Source organism: Rattus norvegicus, chromosome 1 (assembly GCF_036323735.1).
Source record: "Rattus norvegicus strain BN/NHsdMcwi chromosome 1, GRCr8, whole genome shotgun sequence".
Lineage (NCBI taxonomy): Eukaryota > Metazoa > Chordata > Mammalia > Rodentia > Muridae > Rattus > Rattus norvegicus.
The window spans coordinates 94,570,259-94,585,824 of record NC_086019.1 but is presented as its reverse complement, the minus strand read 5'-3'; the positions used below and the strand labels follow the sequence as shown (position 1 = coordinate 94,585,824).

Below are 15,566 nucleotides of genomic sequence, written 5' to 3'. Positions count from 1 at the left end.
TGAGCCACCATGTGGTTGCTGAGAATTGAACTCAGGACCTCTGGAAGGGCAGTCGGGTGCTCTTAACCGCTGAGCCATCTCTCCAGCCTGAGAATTTGTTTTATAAAAAAAAAAAAAAAAAGTGGTGTGTGACAGACGTTAATTAGAGATCTGAGAAGACCCTCCTCCTTCACTGCCAGGCAGCTCTAAGAACCAGAAGAGGCCTTGGAATGGAGCTTCAAGTCCCGACACAGCTCGCTGGCAGAACTTCCTGTGGAGTTTTGTCCACAAGGCTTCAGCCGGCAATATCCAGGTCCTGGAACTCACTATATAGTTGTTGCTATACAGATCAGGCTGGCCTCGAGCTCAGAGATCCGCCTGCCTCTGCCTCCTGGGACAAAAGGAGTGCGCCATGATGCCTGGCTGCCTTGTGCTGACTTAGAGGGAAATGGAGGTGAAAGGACTGATCAGTAAGGACTTTGCGGCTTGAGTGAAAAACTTTTCTTTTTGTTTTTAAGTTTTGGGGCTTCACGCACGCTGACTTGTGCTCTACCACTGAGCGGCCCTCCCTGGAGAGGGAGTTTTGACTCTTCTGGAATGAAGTGTAGCAGGAACAGAGCTCTGAGTCAGGGGACCTGGCCTGAGCCACCACCGGAACAGGTTTCCTGTTTGCTGGTGGTAGGGAGGAGCGGAGCGGAGGCAGGAAGCTTTGGAGATGGCTGGAGGTGGGGCGGGATTAAGGCTGGCAGGGGGCGGGGCTGGAGTGGGGGTGGGGGATGTAAGGGGGGTAGGAGATGGGGATGAGCCGGGAGGGAGGTAGCATTGAGAGTCCGCAGACAGAGACAGTTAGATTTGCTGATAAGATGGAGACAGACAAGTGAAGTGTGGTTGTAATGTGACCGGAGCATCAGGGAGGCTAAACAGAAATTGCCACGAGTTCAACGCCAGCCTGGGGCACACAGAAAGACCTTGCTTGTCTCAGACAAAAACAAACAGCAGGTACCTGGCGAGAGGGCTCAGTGCTTAGAGCACTTGCTGCTCCTGCAGAGGACTCAGGTTTGAATCCCAGAACATACATGGTAGGCACAGACATACACGCGTAAACATAGAATAGATTTTAAAAAAAAATCTAAAAAAACTAAACCAAAAGCAAAAACAAGTGAACGAAAAAGGAGCGGGTGGGGGCGAAAGCTCAAGAAGGGACTACTTGCAATGGCTCAGGGGCATGTACCCCATCCCTAAAGAAAGTGTAAACAGGCAGCAAAAGCAAGACAGAGAAGCCTTGTGCCCTGGCCTTGCCCAGGTTGAAGAGAGGGGTAGGGGGTTGGCGACCTGGAGATGAAATGTTAGTCGCGTGGGACCAGGCACACTCCTGTAACACCAAGGACTTAGCGGATGGAGGCAGGAAGATCAGTTCAAAACATTCTGTTAAACAATGAGATTGAGGCTAGCCTGGGCTATATGATACCACCTCACAAAATATACACACGGGGATCAAAAATCACTGAAAAGTACTTCAGGGAGTTACCAGATGGTAAGTTGGATTGACAGAGGAACGATAGGAGAGCTCACAGATGCCGGGAATTGGGAGTCAGGGAGACAGAATTAGAGGGCAATATGGGTAGTGAAAAATGGGTTTTATTTTTGTTTGTATGTGTGCTTTGCTTGCATGCATGTCTTTGTACCACATTTGTGTTGGTGCCTTTAGAGCCAGAAGAGGGTGCTAGATCTCCTAGAAGTGGACTTCAGCTATGAGCTGCCTATGGGTGCTCAGAATTGAATCCAGGTCCTCTGGAAGAGCAATCCATACTCTTAATTCCTGAGTCATCCCCTAGCAAAGCACCCGTGAATCTTTCTTTGTTTGAGTCAAGGTCTCACTATGTAGCCCCATCTGTTCTCTGGAACTCACTGTGTAGACCAGGCTGGCCTCAGACTCAAGAGTTCAGCCTGCCTCAGCCCCCAGACTACTGGTATCAAAGGCAGTCTGCGATAGGCTCCCTGAAGCATTTTTAAATTGTTTTGAGATAGGGCCCTGTGGTGTAGCTCACCTGCCTTAGTCTTCTGGGCCCTGGGCAAGTATCATCCCGTTTACTGATGTTCTGAGGGCACCAAGCTGGTAGCCTCACCGAGTCCTGGGTGAAGGTGAGGACAAAGAGGACTTCCCAAGTGAGAGACGCCTGAGCTCCCATCCAAAGCGGAGGACACAGACAGTCAAATCCAAACACAGGAGTATTTGTAGGCAGAGGGCAGGGCTTGTGCCAGTGAGTTGAGCCTGAGGTCAGACTGCTTAGTGTGGCAGAGGGGTGTGGCAGAGGGGTGTGGCAGAGGGGTGTGGCAGAGAGGGAATCCACATTAGTCATCACCAAATCATTTATCCGCTCTGGCTTAGATCTGGGTCACCACCCTCTGTGATCCCGCCTTTCAGAGCTTCCAGTTTCGCTAAGGTTAAGTCTTGCTTCCCACACACACAGGCCTGAGCAACAATTAACCTGGCTTGCTCCCAGCAAGCCCTTAGGTGGTGTTAGTGCCATTGCAATTTTGTCCGTTGAGATCTTATTTGACTGATGATCACATTAAATTATTGGAGATTCTTTGAACAGGTAAGGCAGACTGGTTGTTTAACCTCAGTTTACCTATATATAGAATGGGGACAATAACAGCGTCTGTCCCACAGTCCTGCCGCGAGGGCACACAACCTGGTGAGCGCAGAGCACGGAGGAACTGGCAGTTACTTGTCGATATTGCTTAAGGATGGGCAAGAGTAAATGAGCTGAGGGATCGGGGTGAGCTCCTAGCTGAGGGAACAATATGGTGACCTGGGGACTAACAGGAGAGCTGCCATTTTCCCTGTATTTATCACTTAATTCTGGGGCTCATCCAGGGGAACCTGTGTCTAACGTCCTCGAGGGTCTCATGTAGCCGCCCCCACCTCCAAGGGCTGGTGTTACAGGTGTGCGTCATCACGCCTGGCTGTGTTCCCTCCTTACAGATGAGGAAATCATTACTCAGAGACACCAGGTCACTGTTTTAGGGATGAGCAATACAGGCTCAAACCAAGGTTTACATAGTCCCAACGGAGCGGCCAGACAGCCAGACTAGAAGCCAAAAGGCGACCTGGGTGGGAGGCACAAACTGAAGGTAAACTAAAGATTTAGAGTCCTAGCATTGGAGAAGCAGAAGCAGGAGGATTGCTTCGAGTTTGAGGTGAGCCAGGGCTTTAGATCAGCTTAGGGTGTTGAACAAAACTCTATCTCAAAGTGCACGATGAATGAATGAATGACAATAACTGAAGTCCTTTTTTGCAACTATATACTGCAAAGGTGACCAGGTAGCCTGGATCTAGTTCCTGGAGGCTCCAGTGCCTGGGCGTTAGAATGGTCTACTCGTACTCATAGCTATTAAATCTGGAGAGCGTTGAATTACCAGCAGTGTGTGTACGGGGAGGGCTGAGCTAGGTAGAGACACAATCATAGCCCGCTACGTAGGGCGGGGCCTCCTGCGCAGGCGCAGTCTGCAATGGCGGCTCTAGGACCGCGCGGACCGCGGCTGGGTGGCGAGCCGGCTTTAACCCGGAGCTGCCTGAGTCACCGGCCCCGCCCTCCAGAGCCGGACACAGCGGGAGGCCCAGCGGCGGGCGAGCAAGACCGCGGACCGCCGGATCCGTAAGTGAGACGGGGCGCTTCAGTCCAGCACCCCTGCACCCCGCTGCCCGGGATCCGCTGTCCTCAGATCTGGCGAGACCCTAAAGTCGTGGCCTTGGGGGTCTTAGGACCCGTGTTCTCAGATCCGAACAACCAGGCCTGTCAGACGCTGGTCATTCCCTCCAGAGCACTCCTTGCCATCCCGGAACTCAGGATCAAAAATATAACCCCAAAGATCAGAGAGGCACCCATAAATTATCTGGGGCGTCTAGAACCACGATCCGAGATCCTGGTTCCAATTTGCGGTGTGTAGAACTCCGTTATCCGGGATCCTCCGGGCGCACAGCCATAATTTTAGGCCGGAGTCCCACAGATCCCTAATGACAGTGTAGTTCCTCTGTCGAAACTACCTGAATGTCCTAATCCACATTAGGGACTTCCTGGACTCAGCCCTGGGTCACCCCTACCCTGAGCTCAATTCTGGAAGGCCTGGATCTGAGACACGTCCGGTATACCTTACCCAACTGGGGAGTGGGGGTCCTTACATGGGGAATCCCCTGTTTCCCCGCTGCCTCAAGACAGGGGTAATCCAGGCTGGCGCTGTAGCCGAGGTTGGCCTTGAACTGATCCTCCAGCCTCAGCCTCCCAATTTCTGGGATTACAGTTGAGCGCCACCACGCTCGTCCAGCTCTACCCCTGTCCTCATTGACCACGTTTGCAGTCAAGCCTGGGCCAGGGTACCTGCTAGACCCTAGGAGGTTTCGCACCTTCCTGTCACCTGTCCAGATTCTGCCCCCATCCCGAGGCCTCTGTTCTGTCCCCAATCTAATTGCCGGAAATGCTTTCTTTTTTTTTCTTTTTGCGGGAAGGGCTGGGTTCTTGGCAAGACGACTACCTGACCCACCCCCTTTTCTTTACAGGACTCTGCTGCAAACATGTTCTTGGTGAATTCGTTCTTGAAGGGCGGCGGTGGCGGTGGGGGAGGCGGGGGTCTGGGCGGGGGCCTGGGCAATGTGCTCGGAGGCCTGATCAGCGGAGCTGCTGGAGGCGGCGGCGGTGGAGGCGGCGGTGGCGGCATGGGACTGGGAGGAGGTGGCGGAGGCGGTGGAACAGCCATGCGTATCCTGGGCGGAGTCATTAGCGCCATCAGGTAAGGCGGGGCCTAAAGGGGCAGGGTGGGCCAAATTATAAAGAAGCTCACTTAGAGGTCCGACATGGGAATCCTAATTAGGTTGGGCTGGTCCAAACTGGAAAAGTGGCCCTAAGGGGATCCCAACGAGACTGGTGTCACTTTTTAAAAACTGGGTTAGTAAACTTGCTTCTGTGGGTCAATAAATAGGATGCAGTTTCTTGGGGGTGGGGAGGAGGTACTCTTCTGTGTTTGGGGAAGGTATGATCCTATAAGACTGTATCCAGTCTTCACTGGGGGCGGAGCCAGTGGATCTGAAGTTGCTCCATGATTTAAGATTTGACCTAAGTGGAGCTTGCTGTTATAGGAGAGATCAGAACCCCCGAAAGAAGAAATGGTCCAGAGAAGGTTGTGTGGGGTCGGGAGCTGATTGGGTTGGTGGATAAAAATCCTAGCTGGGGTAAGAGCAGGTGACTGACACCTGATTATCTTTGGCGATCCAAGCAGTGATTCCTGGGAGGAGTAGGTGTTGATGGGGGAGAGGTTGGGAAGCTAGATAATCTGCAAAAGGAGCGATGGAGTCAGGCTCTGGACAAAGACCTGACCTGAGGAAGATAGAGGCATAGGGGAAACTGGTGCAGACCGACCCCTTAAGAAGCGAGTTCTTCAAGGGGCGGGCCCTGTTAAGTTTGGTGGGTTTTCGGGATTTTGATTGGGGCTAAGATGCTTCTGACATTGTGATTGGTGGGTGTTCCTGGGGCAAGGTAAGGATTCTTCCGTGGGGTGGGCCCTTGGGAGGTGGGAGGGGTTGGCCTGATGGAGGAAAAGGAGGAGCCGCAGAAAGCTGTTGATTGGGCCAGGTGAGAACGACGAGATAGACGAGAGGAGGAGGGACCCCTTAAGGAAGAGGAGGGCTGGAGTTTGAGGGGTTGACTGACCGTTCTGCCGCCCGTTGGAGGCTCTGCCCCCATGCGCTAACTCACCCTTGTCTCCCCTCAGCGAGGCTGCTGCGCAGTACAACCCGGAGCCCCCGGTAAGCGGCCCTAGAGACCCTTCCTCCCTAGGCCTGTTGCCCGCATTATCTTACCCATTCCTATGTATAAGGCTCCCCTTCCTTCCTTGGAAAATTCCCCTGCCGGCAAGAATGTCCTTTTTGAGGGCCCCTATTGTCTCAGCCACGCTACTTGCTACACTCACCTCAAACTGCCCACCCCTCCCTGACTTTTCCCTGGGATCTTGGGTATGAGGAGAGAGACGTGTTTCTCCACGTCTGTTCTGAAATCGCTTCTCTCTGCAGCCCCCACGTAGCCATTACTCTAATATTGAGGCCAACGAGAGTGAAGAGGAACGTCAGTTCAGGAAACTTTTTGTCCAGCTGGCTGGAGACGTAAGTATACTGCGTGGCTGCTCCACGGTGTTACCTGACTGTGAAAAACCGGAAGTTCCCACCCCGTTTTGTTTTATGGTATCCAGACCTCTTTCCATCTCCCTTGAACCATACTTAACTTCTGCCATCAGGACATGGAGGTCAGCGCTACAGAACTCATGAATATCCTCAACAAGGTCGTGACCCGACGTAAGTGACCAGGGTCAGGGAGTGATGAAGGTGTAGAGGCGTATGGGCTGGGATGATCTTTGACCTCTGACCTTCAACCTGTCCACCCATCTAACCCCCCTCAGACCCAGATCTGAAAACTGATGGGTTCGGCATTGACACTTGTCGGAGCATGGTGGCTGTTATGGATGTATCCTTTTGGGGCCAGTCTGGAGGATGTCTTGGGTGAAGAGGGTGTTTTCTGGGAGTATGTTGAGGACAGACGAGGTGAAGCCTTCATACCTGAGGACACAGGCCTACCTACATGACACCACCAGAACTTTACCTGGATTAGGAGACCCAACCTTTACAGATACCTTGTTAGATAAGGACAATGTAATAGGAAAGGAAACAGGGTCAGAGAGACACAGTGGTTTTTTTTTTTTTTTTTTTTTTTTTTTTAATTAAAATTGCACCCTGGTGCATTGATTTTAATTTGGGAACTCAATCCAAGGCAGTTTCTCCTTAGTGGTGGCCCTCTGGCCCTGGACACACACACACAGACTGGGGGCCCGCAGAATAGCTGGAACAGCAAGGGATGGGACAATCAAATATCCATTCATCAGAGGGCAGCCAAGTCTTCAGTTCTGCACACCTTGCTGGTGATTGGGTGACAAGTTTCAGAGAGACACAGTGGTTTTGTCTCTGGCCAACCCACCCAGAACTCACTGGACTTGAATATCTGATCTTGGAAGCTAATCTTGGGGCTACTCGAGACTTAGATAACAGAACCAATCATTTGGAGAATACATGGCAGGTTAGGAATTTGGACTTGGGAGTTTCGATTTGAGAATCTAAGCTGCTTTTATTTCTCTATTTACTTTTAAATGATATTGATTGATTGATTGGTTTTTGAGACCGGGTTTCTCTGCCTTGGCCGGCCTGGAATTCACTCTGTAGACCTGGCTGGCCTCGAACTCCGAGATCTGCCCACCTTTGCCTCCCAAGTTACAGAATTAAAGGAGTGTGCCACCATCATGAGATTATCAGTTTTAGGTGTACTTATTTTATGTGTCTGGGTGTTTTGTCTGAATGTAATTATGTGCACCTGATACATGTCTGGTGTTGGAAGAGGACAAAAGAGGGTATCAAACCTCTCAAGAGTGTGTTACAGGGGGGTTGGGGATTTAGCTCAGTAGTAGAGCACTTGCCTAGCAAGCGCAAGGCCCTGGGTCGGTCCCCAGCCCCGAAAAAAAAAGTGTGTTACAGACAGTTATGAGCTGCCATGTGGGTGCTAGGAATCGAACCCAGGTCCTTTCTTCAAGAGCAACCTATTCTGTTAATCTCTCCAGTCTATATATCTATATCCATATCCATATCTATATCTATCTCAAGGGGCATAACTACATGCATGGTACATATGTTCACATATATACATCCCAAGAACATAACTACATGTATAGGATATGGAGGAATGTGTACAGAAACTCACATAAACATTTGCACATGGGCCAGGCAGTATTGAATCCTGAGTGTGTACACATACATCTAGCACACTTTACTCACTATCTCCTTAGCTCCTACGCCCCACCCCCACCCCAAGGCTCTGTGGGATCAAAGATGAGTGCCACCACTGCCCAGCTAAAACTTCTTTTATTTTTAATTTATTTTTATTTTGTGTGTATTGGTGCTTTGCCTGTATGTATGTCTGTGTGAGGGTGTCAGATCTTGGAGTTATAGACAGTTGTAAGCTGCCATCTAGGTGCTGGGATTTGAACCCAGGTCCTCTGGAAGACCAGCAAGTACAATTAACCACTGGGCCAGCTCTCTAGCCCCCAAGCTGTCTTTCAAAGCACAAGAGTTCTGCCTGCTTTTACCTGCTATGGGCTGAAGGCCTGCACCACCAGACCCAGCCCAACCTTGTTTTGTCTTTTGGGGTAAGATCTTTCTGTATACTCTGTATACTCAAGTTACCATGAAACTCCCAATGCTTCTTCCTCTGTCTCCTCAGTGCTGGGATTACCACATAAGACCCTATCCAAGAAAGGGGGGGTCTTACTGTGTAACTCTAGCTGGCCTGGAATTCACTGTGTGGGCCAAGCTGGTTTCAAACTCACAGGTATCTGCTTGCCTTTGCCTACTGGGTGTTGGGATGAAAGGTGTGTGACAACATATCCAGCCCAAACTTTGTGTTAAACAAATGAAAAACCCCAAATAATTAAAAGCATATCTCTGGTGACATGCTCTAGTGTTGAATGGGAGCTGTTAGGCCAGATCCCTGGGTTTATTGTCATGTACCCAGTCTGGGTTTAGTTATCGTGTGTGTATATGTGTGTGTGTGTGTGTGTGTGTGTGTGTGTGTGTGTGTGTGTGTGTGAATGTGTATGAGACTTGGTATTAAACCAGGACTCATATGTGGTAGGCAGGGACTGTACCTCAAGCTTGTTGCTTTACCTACATGTAGAGAGGCTCTTGCTATATACCCCAGACTGACCTTGAACTGGGTCTAGCCTCCTGCCTCTCCGCTTCCTGAGTGCTAGGTCAGAGTGCATCCTACCTCATCCAGTTTCTTTTATTTCGTGGTACTGTAAATTTGGATCCTCTGAGGTGGGTCTCGGGAGGCCGAGGCTGGTCTTGGAGTCGGGGTGTAGCCAAACCCCTGATCGTCCTCTCAGGTGCTAGAGTTGTAGGCTTGTGCTGCCATGCCTGGCTTGGCTTGTTTTACTTTTTTCCGCGGGCGTGTGTGTGTGTGTGTGTGTGTGTGTGTGTGTGTGTGTGTGCATGCACGTGCTCTCAGGGGCCCAAGGACATTGGTTCCCCTGGAGATGGAATTCCAGGTGGTTGTGGCTGCATGATTTGGGTTGTGGAAACCAAACCCGAGTCCCTTAGCAAGAACAGAAAATGCTCCTAACTGGAGAGTTGTGATAGTCAACCTTCCAAGGTTAGCATTAGGGTTAAACCCAGCACTCAGGAGGCAGAGGCAGGCAGATCTCTGAGTTGGAGGCCAGCTTGGTCTACAGAGCAAGTTCCAGGACAGCCAGAGCTGTGTAGAGAAACCTTGTCTTGAAATTAAAAAAAAAAGAAAGAAAGAAAAAAAGAAAGAAAGGTTAGCATTATGGCATTAACACATACACACACTGCATTTTGTCACATTGTTCTTAACAACCTCTTGCTAGAGTGACACCACAGGCAAGCTGGGCTTTGAGGAGTTCAAGTACCTCTGGAACAACATTAAAAAGTGGCAGGTAAGTGGCAGCCTCTGAAACCCCCAGGATCTGGACACCCAGGCCCCTTCCAAACCACAGGGACCCCATGCTCCGTGATGTTTGGTCTGACTGTTGTTTTTTCTGTCCTTAGGGTATATACAAACGCTTTGATACTGACCGATCAGGGACCATTGGTAGCAATGAACTCCCAGGGGCCTTTGAGGCAGCAGGTGGGCTGGCCGGGCGATGATGGGCAGGGGGTGGGGCAAGCAAATTCACACCATGTTATTGGGGATCGAGAAGGCCTGTGTGCGGGTGCCGAGACTGAACCGGTTTGTGTTTTTCAGGATTCCACCTGAATCAGCATATCTACAGCATGATCATCCGCCGCTACTCGGACGAGACCGGGAACATGGATTTCGATAACTTCATCAGCTGCTTGGTCAGGCTGGATGCCATGTTCCGTGAGTGACACAGTCAATCTTCGGTGAGGGTGGGGATTTGTTAACCTTCATTGGCGAAGGCTCCTCTAAGTCAGAGCTTAACATGAGCAATGCTGGACTCCCCAGGCAGTAACAACGGACTTGAATGGCTCAAACACTTGTACAGTCATGTGGATACTGGGAATTGAACCCAGGATCCTCAGCTAGGGCAGTAGGTGCTCTTAACCTCCGATAGGGTAGTAAGAGCCACCTAGGCTTTGAAGGGAAGCCCAGGAGGAGGTGTAGACCAAGCAGGGATCTGAAGTAGCCCAGGGATTGAGGGAGGACTGCTTGGAGGAAGGCACGTGTGAACTGGGACACGGTGGAGGAGGAATGAACAGAGAGAGATCGAGGAAGAGAGGAAAGAGGTAGCGCTTCTGTTGCCGTTTTTAGGTTTATTTATTTATTAATGAAAGTTGTGGAGCTCAGAGGATAACTTGCAGGAGTAATTATTCTCTCTCTCTCTTATGCTAAAGGCATATGCTATTATGCCTAGGCTAGCTTCCTATTTATTTATGATATATATTTTATGTATATGAAGTTTTGCCTGTGTGGCATGGATGCCCGTGCAACAGATGCTTGCCTGATGCCAACGAGTGTCAGAACCCCTGGAACTGGAGCTACAGATGGTTGTGAGCCACCATGTGGAAACTGGGAATTGAACTCAGGACCCCTGCAAGAGCAGTAGGCGCTCTTAACCGCTGAGCCATTTCTCCAGCCCCGTCTTACCTGTTTTGTTTTGTTTTGTTTAATTTATTTATTTATTTCAAGTATGTGAGTACACTGTCAGCTGTCTTCAGACACCAGAAGAGGGCATCGGATCCCATTACAGATGGTTGTGAGCCACCATGTGGTTGCTGGGATTTGAACTCAGGACCTCAGGAAGAGCAGTCAGTGCTCTTAACCACTGAGCCATCTCTCCAGCCCCCTGTTTTTTTGTTTTTGTTTTTGTTTTTGAGACTGGTTTTCACGTAGTTCAGGCTGCCTTGAGACTTGATTTGAAGCTGAGGGTAGCCTTAAACTTTTGACTCTGAGGTGAGAGCTTTTATTAGGATTGACATAAGAGCCCTAAGACTACCTCCAAAATGGCAACTATTGTCCTGTCATGGTGGAACCCAACACTCGGGAAAGCAAAGCACTTGCTCCTCGCCACTACTCAGCCAGGAAGATGGAGAGTCAGAATTTTTGACTCTGTGTTTGCCTGAGAACTTAACTGAGCAATGAGAAGAAGCAGGAGTGATGTGTGCTGTGCAGCTGTGGATACCAAGGTCAGGGGTGCTCCGACAATCGTGGCATTGTGGAGCCACGGCAAGGGAGGGGCGGAGTCAGCCGTGGCTTACAAAGCTCCTTTCATCTGGCAGCTGAGGGAAGATGATGCATTAAGAGTGAAAACAGGGGCTGGAGAGATGGCTCAGTGGTTAAGAGCACTGTCTGCTCTTCCAGAGGTCCTGAGTTCAATTCCCAGCAAGGTTACATGGTGGCTCACAGCCATCTGTAATGGGATCCGATGCCCTCTTCTGGTGTCTGAAGACAGCCGACAGCGGACTCAAACTTTTGAGGGGTGGGGGGGGGGAAGAGTGAAAACAGAAGTTGGATGTGATGGTGTGTGGACACAGGATGATCAGGACTTCAAGGTCATCCTTGACTACCTGGCAAGTTTCAGTCAAGCCTGGGTTTTGTTAGACCCATCTCAAAGCAAGGTTAGTTCATTAGTTACTTAGTGAAAAGGGCTAGAATCCAGCTTAGTTGGGAGAGGGCTTGCCTCCCATACATGAAGCCCTGGGTTTGAGAGCAGGCGCTCATTAACCTGAATACCCACACCCATAATCCGGCACCCAGGCGATGAGGCAGAAAGATAAGGAATGTAAGGAGAAATGTCCTCTCAGCTGTGGTAGCCGGGGCACCAGTGGCACCAAGGACACTGTATTTGGCCACCTGAAAGTGGAGACTCAGCCTTGGTATGGGAAGGAACAGACATAGTAGTGTGGGCAACTCTGGCTTGGTTTGGCTGTGGGCGGAAGGCATGGATTCAAGTTCCAGGGCAGGAGTGGCCTAAATCTAAGGCCAAGATTGGCAGGTCACCTCCTTCAGGGCCGGTGTTGGTTACAGCTGGAGAGGGTGTAGCACGGGTGTCAGGAAGGATGCGCCTGGCCTCCAGTCAGTTTTCTGTCCTGTCTTGTCGAGTGACCTGCAACAAGACAGGACATGTCACTCTGTCTGTTTACTTATTGAGGCGCCAGGGATTAAATCCCCTGCCTCAAGCTTAAAGAGTAAATACTTTATCATTGTGTTTTAATACCCGAATTCTGACATTTAAGTGATTTAACTTTCTTCCTCTTCTTTTTTTTTTTTTTTTTTTTCTTTCTTTTTTTTTGGAGATAGGGACCGAACCCAGGGCCTTTCGCTTGCTAGGCAAGCGCTCTACCACTGAGCTAAATCCCCAACCCCCCTTCTTCTTTTCTATTACTACTATTCCTACTACTATTACTACTACCACCACCGCCGCCGCCACCACCACCACCACCACCACCACCAGAGTCTCATGTAGCCTGACTAACCATTAACTCCCACATGTAGCTAAGAGTAATATTGAACTCAAGAACGTCCTACCATAACCCACCTAGTGCTAGGATTTCAAGCGTGTATCACCACCACGTGCTTTTTTTTTTTTAACTTTTTTTTTTTTTTTTTACTTTTTTTTTTTCTGAGCTGGGGACCGAACCCAGGGCCTTTCGCTTGCTAGGCAAGTGCTCTACCACTGAGCTAAATCCCCAACCCCCACCACGTGCTTTCAACGTTCTGTAGAGCACTGTCATCATCGACAACATCGTTATCCTATAGCCAGTCAGGGTGGCCCGTGCCTTTGATCCCAGCACTCTAGAGGCAGAAGCAGGGAGCTCTCTGTGAGTCTGAGGCCAACCAAAGGGTACTTAGTGAGACCCTGCCTAAAAACAGAGTGGAATAAAACAACAACAAAGGGTGTGTGTGTGTGAGAGAGATTATATTAGCGTTCTAGAAGTTTCCAACCTTCTTTTCTCCTCCAGGTGCTTTCAGATCTCTTGACAAAAATGGCACTGGACAGATCCAAGTGAACATCCAGGAGGTGAGACGGCTTCTCTTGGGGGTGGCGCTCAGCGGTGAGGTCTATCCCCTACCATCCGGTTTGCCCAGCAGGCCCTGGGTGAGGTGTCTGGTTCTCCAGGGTCCTTTGCTCACCTGTGCCTCCCTCCTTTAGTGGTTGCAGCTGACTATGTATTCCTGAGTGGAAGTCACAGACCTGCCGCCTCACTGCTCACTGTGGAGCCTTGAACCTGATCCTGTCTGCAGCCACGTTTTTACGGTCATGTCCTGCTACCCAGAGGCCTTCCTTTTCCCTATGCTGGTACCCAGCTTCCCAGTCGGCAGCCAGAGCTCAACGTGCCCCAGCTTGCTGCACCCTGAGTTCCCCTGGCTCTGAGACAAGCTAGCTTGCTCTGCCGAAGTGTCACCCCACCCCAGCACACCCAGTCCGCACCCTCTGTGACCTCCATCCTGTCTGTGTGCCAAGCCTAGCACTCCTATTGCTTCCATGTCCCAAGGGCCCTGTCTCAGTTCTGGGAGGATCACGCCTGTCCCTACACACCTTGTTACACACTCACACAGTTACCTCCCAGGCAGCCAAATAAACTCCAGGCCATCCAGTGCCACACACCCTAGTGCCTATGCCTGCACTGTTTTCCCCCTGCACAGCTGTCGGGCCCAAGAGGAAATAAACTCTCCATTCGCTGCTTCCTTCAGACTCTGAGTGCGGAGAGGGGGCGCTGAGTCCAGGAAGGAGAGCTCTGTAGAGTGACTTGGTTATTAATTTAATGCGTATGTGTATAATGTGCGTGTACATATGTGCACTCTGTGTGTGCCACCACTGGGGTCCTGGGGTGAACCCGGTCCTCTGCACAGCACCCTCTCTCCAGCCCCACAGGCGGTCTGGGGCGCCAGTCACTGCGGCTGGATCCGTGCGCTTTCTGCTCTGCGTCTTTGCTTCCAAGTTGAGGCTTGGCCTGGTTTTGCTGCTTCACCTGGGTCCCACGCAGGCTGAGAATGGGACTCTGAGTCCCCAGTGATCTCCTCGCAGGTTCCCAAGCGGTTAGGAGAGCTCAGCGACCCTCTGTCTCTTGGGGTCAGGTTTGTAGCTCTCCGAGCTTTGTTCTTTTAGGTCCTCCGACTGATTGATTGGTGCTGAGGATGGAACCCAGGGCTTTTACACATGTACGTGCTCTAACACCACCCCACACATACCTACACCACACATTCTCCCTCTTACACATACACACACACCATACCCCCAATACTTATAACACACACGTATCATACATTCTCACACATACACACACCATACCCCCCCACACAAACACTTAAGCTACATACCTCACACACTCACACAAACATACCACACACATTTACCACACTCACACATGACATACACACTCACACTCAGACATCACACATACCCTACACTCTCACAGATATATACACACACCACACCCACACATGCTCACACCCACATTTGCTGGTGGATTCTGTGCCCTTGCACTCAGCCATATCACCAGTGAGTTTCAGTTGGCACCAACCTTTGTCCTCCCTAGGTTCATAGATCACGGTCAGCCATCTCCTTTTTGCCACAGGCTCTGTCGGTAATATAGCCCTGACTTCCCTGGAACTGGCCCCTCGCCGTTCCTCCCCTTTGGGCCTCTGCAAGGGGAGGGGATTCCATTCCAGTTTATAATATACCGCTGCTGCTGCTCCATTCCCATCACCACTTGAGGTCCTCCGCCCTGCCGCCCAGCAGGCATCCACAAAGCACACTGTCCTAGGTACAGTGCTGGTCCAGCATCGGGAACAAGATCAGGGGTAACTTGCTTTCCACTGAGTAGACAGCCCAGATTGTGGGAAGGTGGGTTAGGACACACACACAGGCTGGAGTTGGGTTGGGTTCTCAAGAGGTTAGCATATTTATTGATGTTTGCCCAAGTCCTCTGAGCTTCTTGGAATCACTTCTTGTGGGGGAAGGAGGCCCAGCCCAAGCAGTATAAACAGTAGGCAGTGCCTAGGAGGGAGGAGTTGGATATCAAATGAGACCCTACTTCCCTCTCAACATCTGGCGAGGCCTCTGAAAGCCCCTCAGGTTCCCTCAGTTCCACAGCTCGGGTCACACAGCTCTGATTCAGCTGGCATCTTCCTCCCAAACCGGATTCCTCACGGGGAACCCCCACCTCCACCCGTTTGGATTTGAACCATCCCAGGAGCTTGTTTTGGGCTGGGGTGGGCATTACCGATTGCTAGCCCAGCTTCCTCAGGGCTATAGGTAACCCATTGCTCCCTTCCTAAGCACTGTGGGTCCTCAGGCCTTGTCAACTCAGGACCCACCCCTTCTGAAGCACCAGCCGACCCAGACCCTGGCTATTCCTACAAGGGGAGCAAGCCAGTGGGCCCCGCACTCACCCCCGAGCGTCAGCGTCATGGTCAGTCTGTACAGGATGTTGTCCATTCCCCCGCCCTTCAAGTGCACCGGGAGGTCGTTGTCTGCCTGAGTTTGAGGGATGAGAACAGGGTTGCTGG

General features: G+C 50.9%; 2 protein-coding genes across 6 annotated transcripts in view; one reads left to right on the top strand and one right to left on the bottom strand.

The window, feature by feature from the left end:
* Nucleotides 1–3,492: 3,492 nt before the first annotated feature.
* Capns1 (calpain, small subunit 1) lies at nt 3,493–13,742 on the top strand. 2 transcript variants are annotated; one of them, XR_005500363.2, is made up of 11 exons: nt 3,493–3,641; nt 4,541–4,770; nt 5,749–5,782; nt 6,047–6,136; nt 6,268–6,325; nt 6,430–6,494; nt 9,460–9,528; nt 9,641–9,719; nt 9,837–9,976; nt 13,016–13,074; nt 13,207–13,742. XR_005500363.2 is itself a non-coding variant. In NM_017118.1 (11 exons), exons 2-11 carry the CDS (start codon nt 4,556–4,558, stop codon nt 13,231–13,233), a joined length of 813 nt encoding a protein of 270 aa, NP_058814.1. In that variant the 5' UTR covers nt 3,604–3,641; nt 4,541–4,555; the 3' UTR covers nt 13,234–13,742. The 2 variants fall into 2 exon arrangements, 1 of the variants encoding a protein (NP_058814.1); NM_017118.1 differs by having other exon boundaries at nt 3,604–3,641; nt 9,837–9,953.
* Nucleotides 13,495–15,566, bottom strand: part of Cox7a1 (cytochrome c oxidase subunit 7A1) — a 22,668-nt gene continuing 20,596 nt past the window's right edge. For 3 of the 4 annotated variants that reach the window (XM_063274198.1, XM_063274204.1, NM_001402200.1), the window contains 2 exons: nt 15,450–15,534; nt 14,936–15,054 (listed from right to left, as the gene is read on the bottom strand). In XM_063274198.1, the coding sequence (XP_063130268.1) occupies nt 14,961–15,054; nt 15,450–15,534 (179 nt within the window). In that variant the 3' untranslated portion in view covers nt 14,936–14,960. Of the gene's footprint in view, nt 14,700–14,935; nt 15,055–15,449; nt 15,535–15,566 lie in introns of those variants that run through there. The other variant, XM_063274200.1, reaches the window with a different exon arrangement.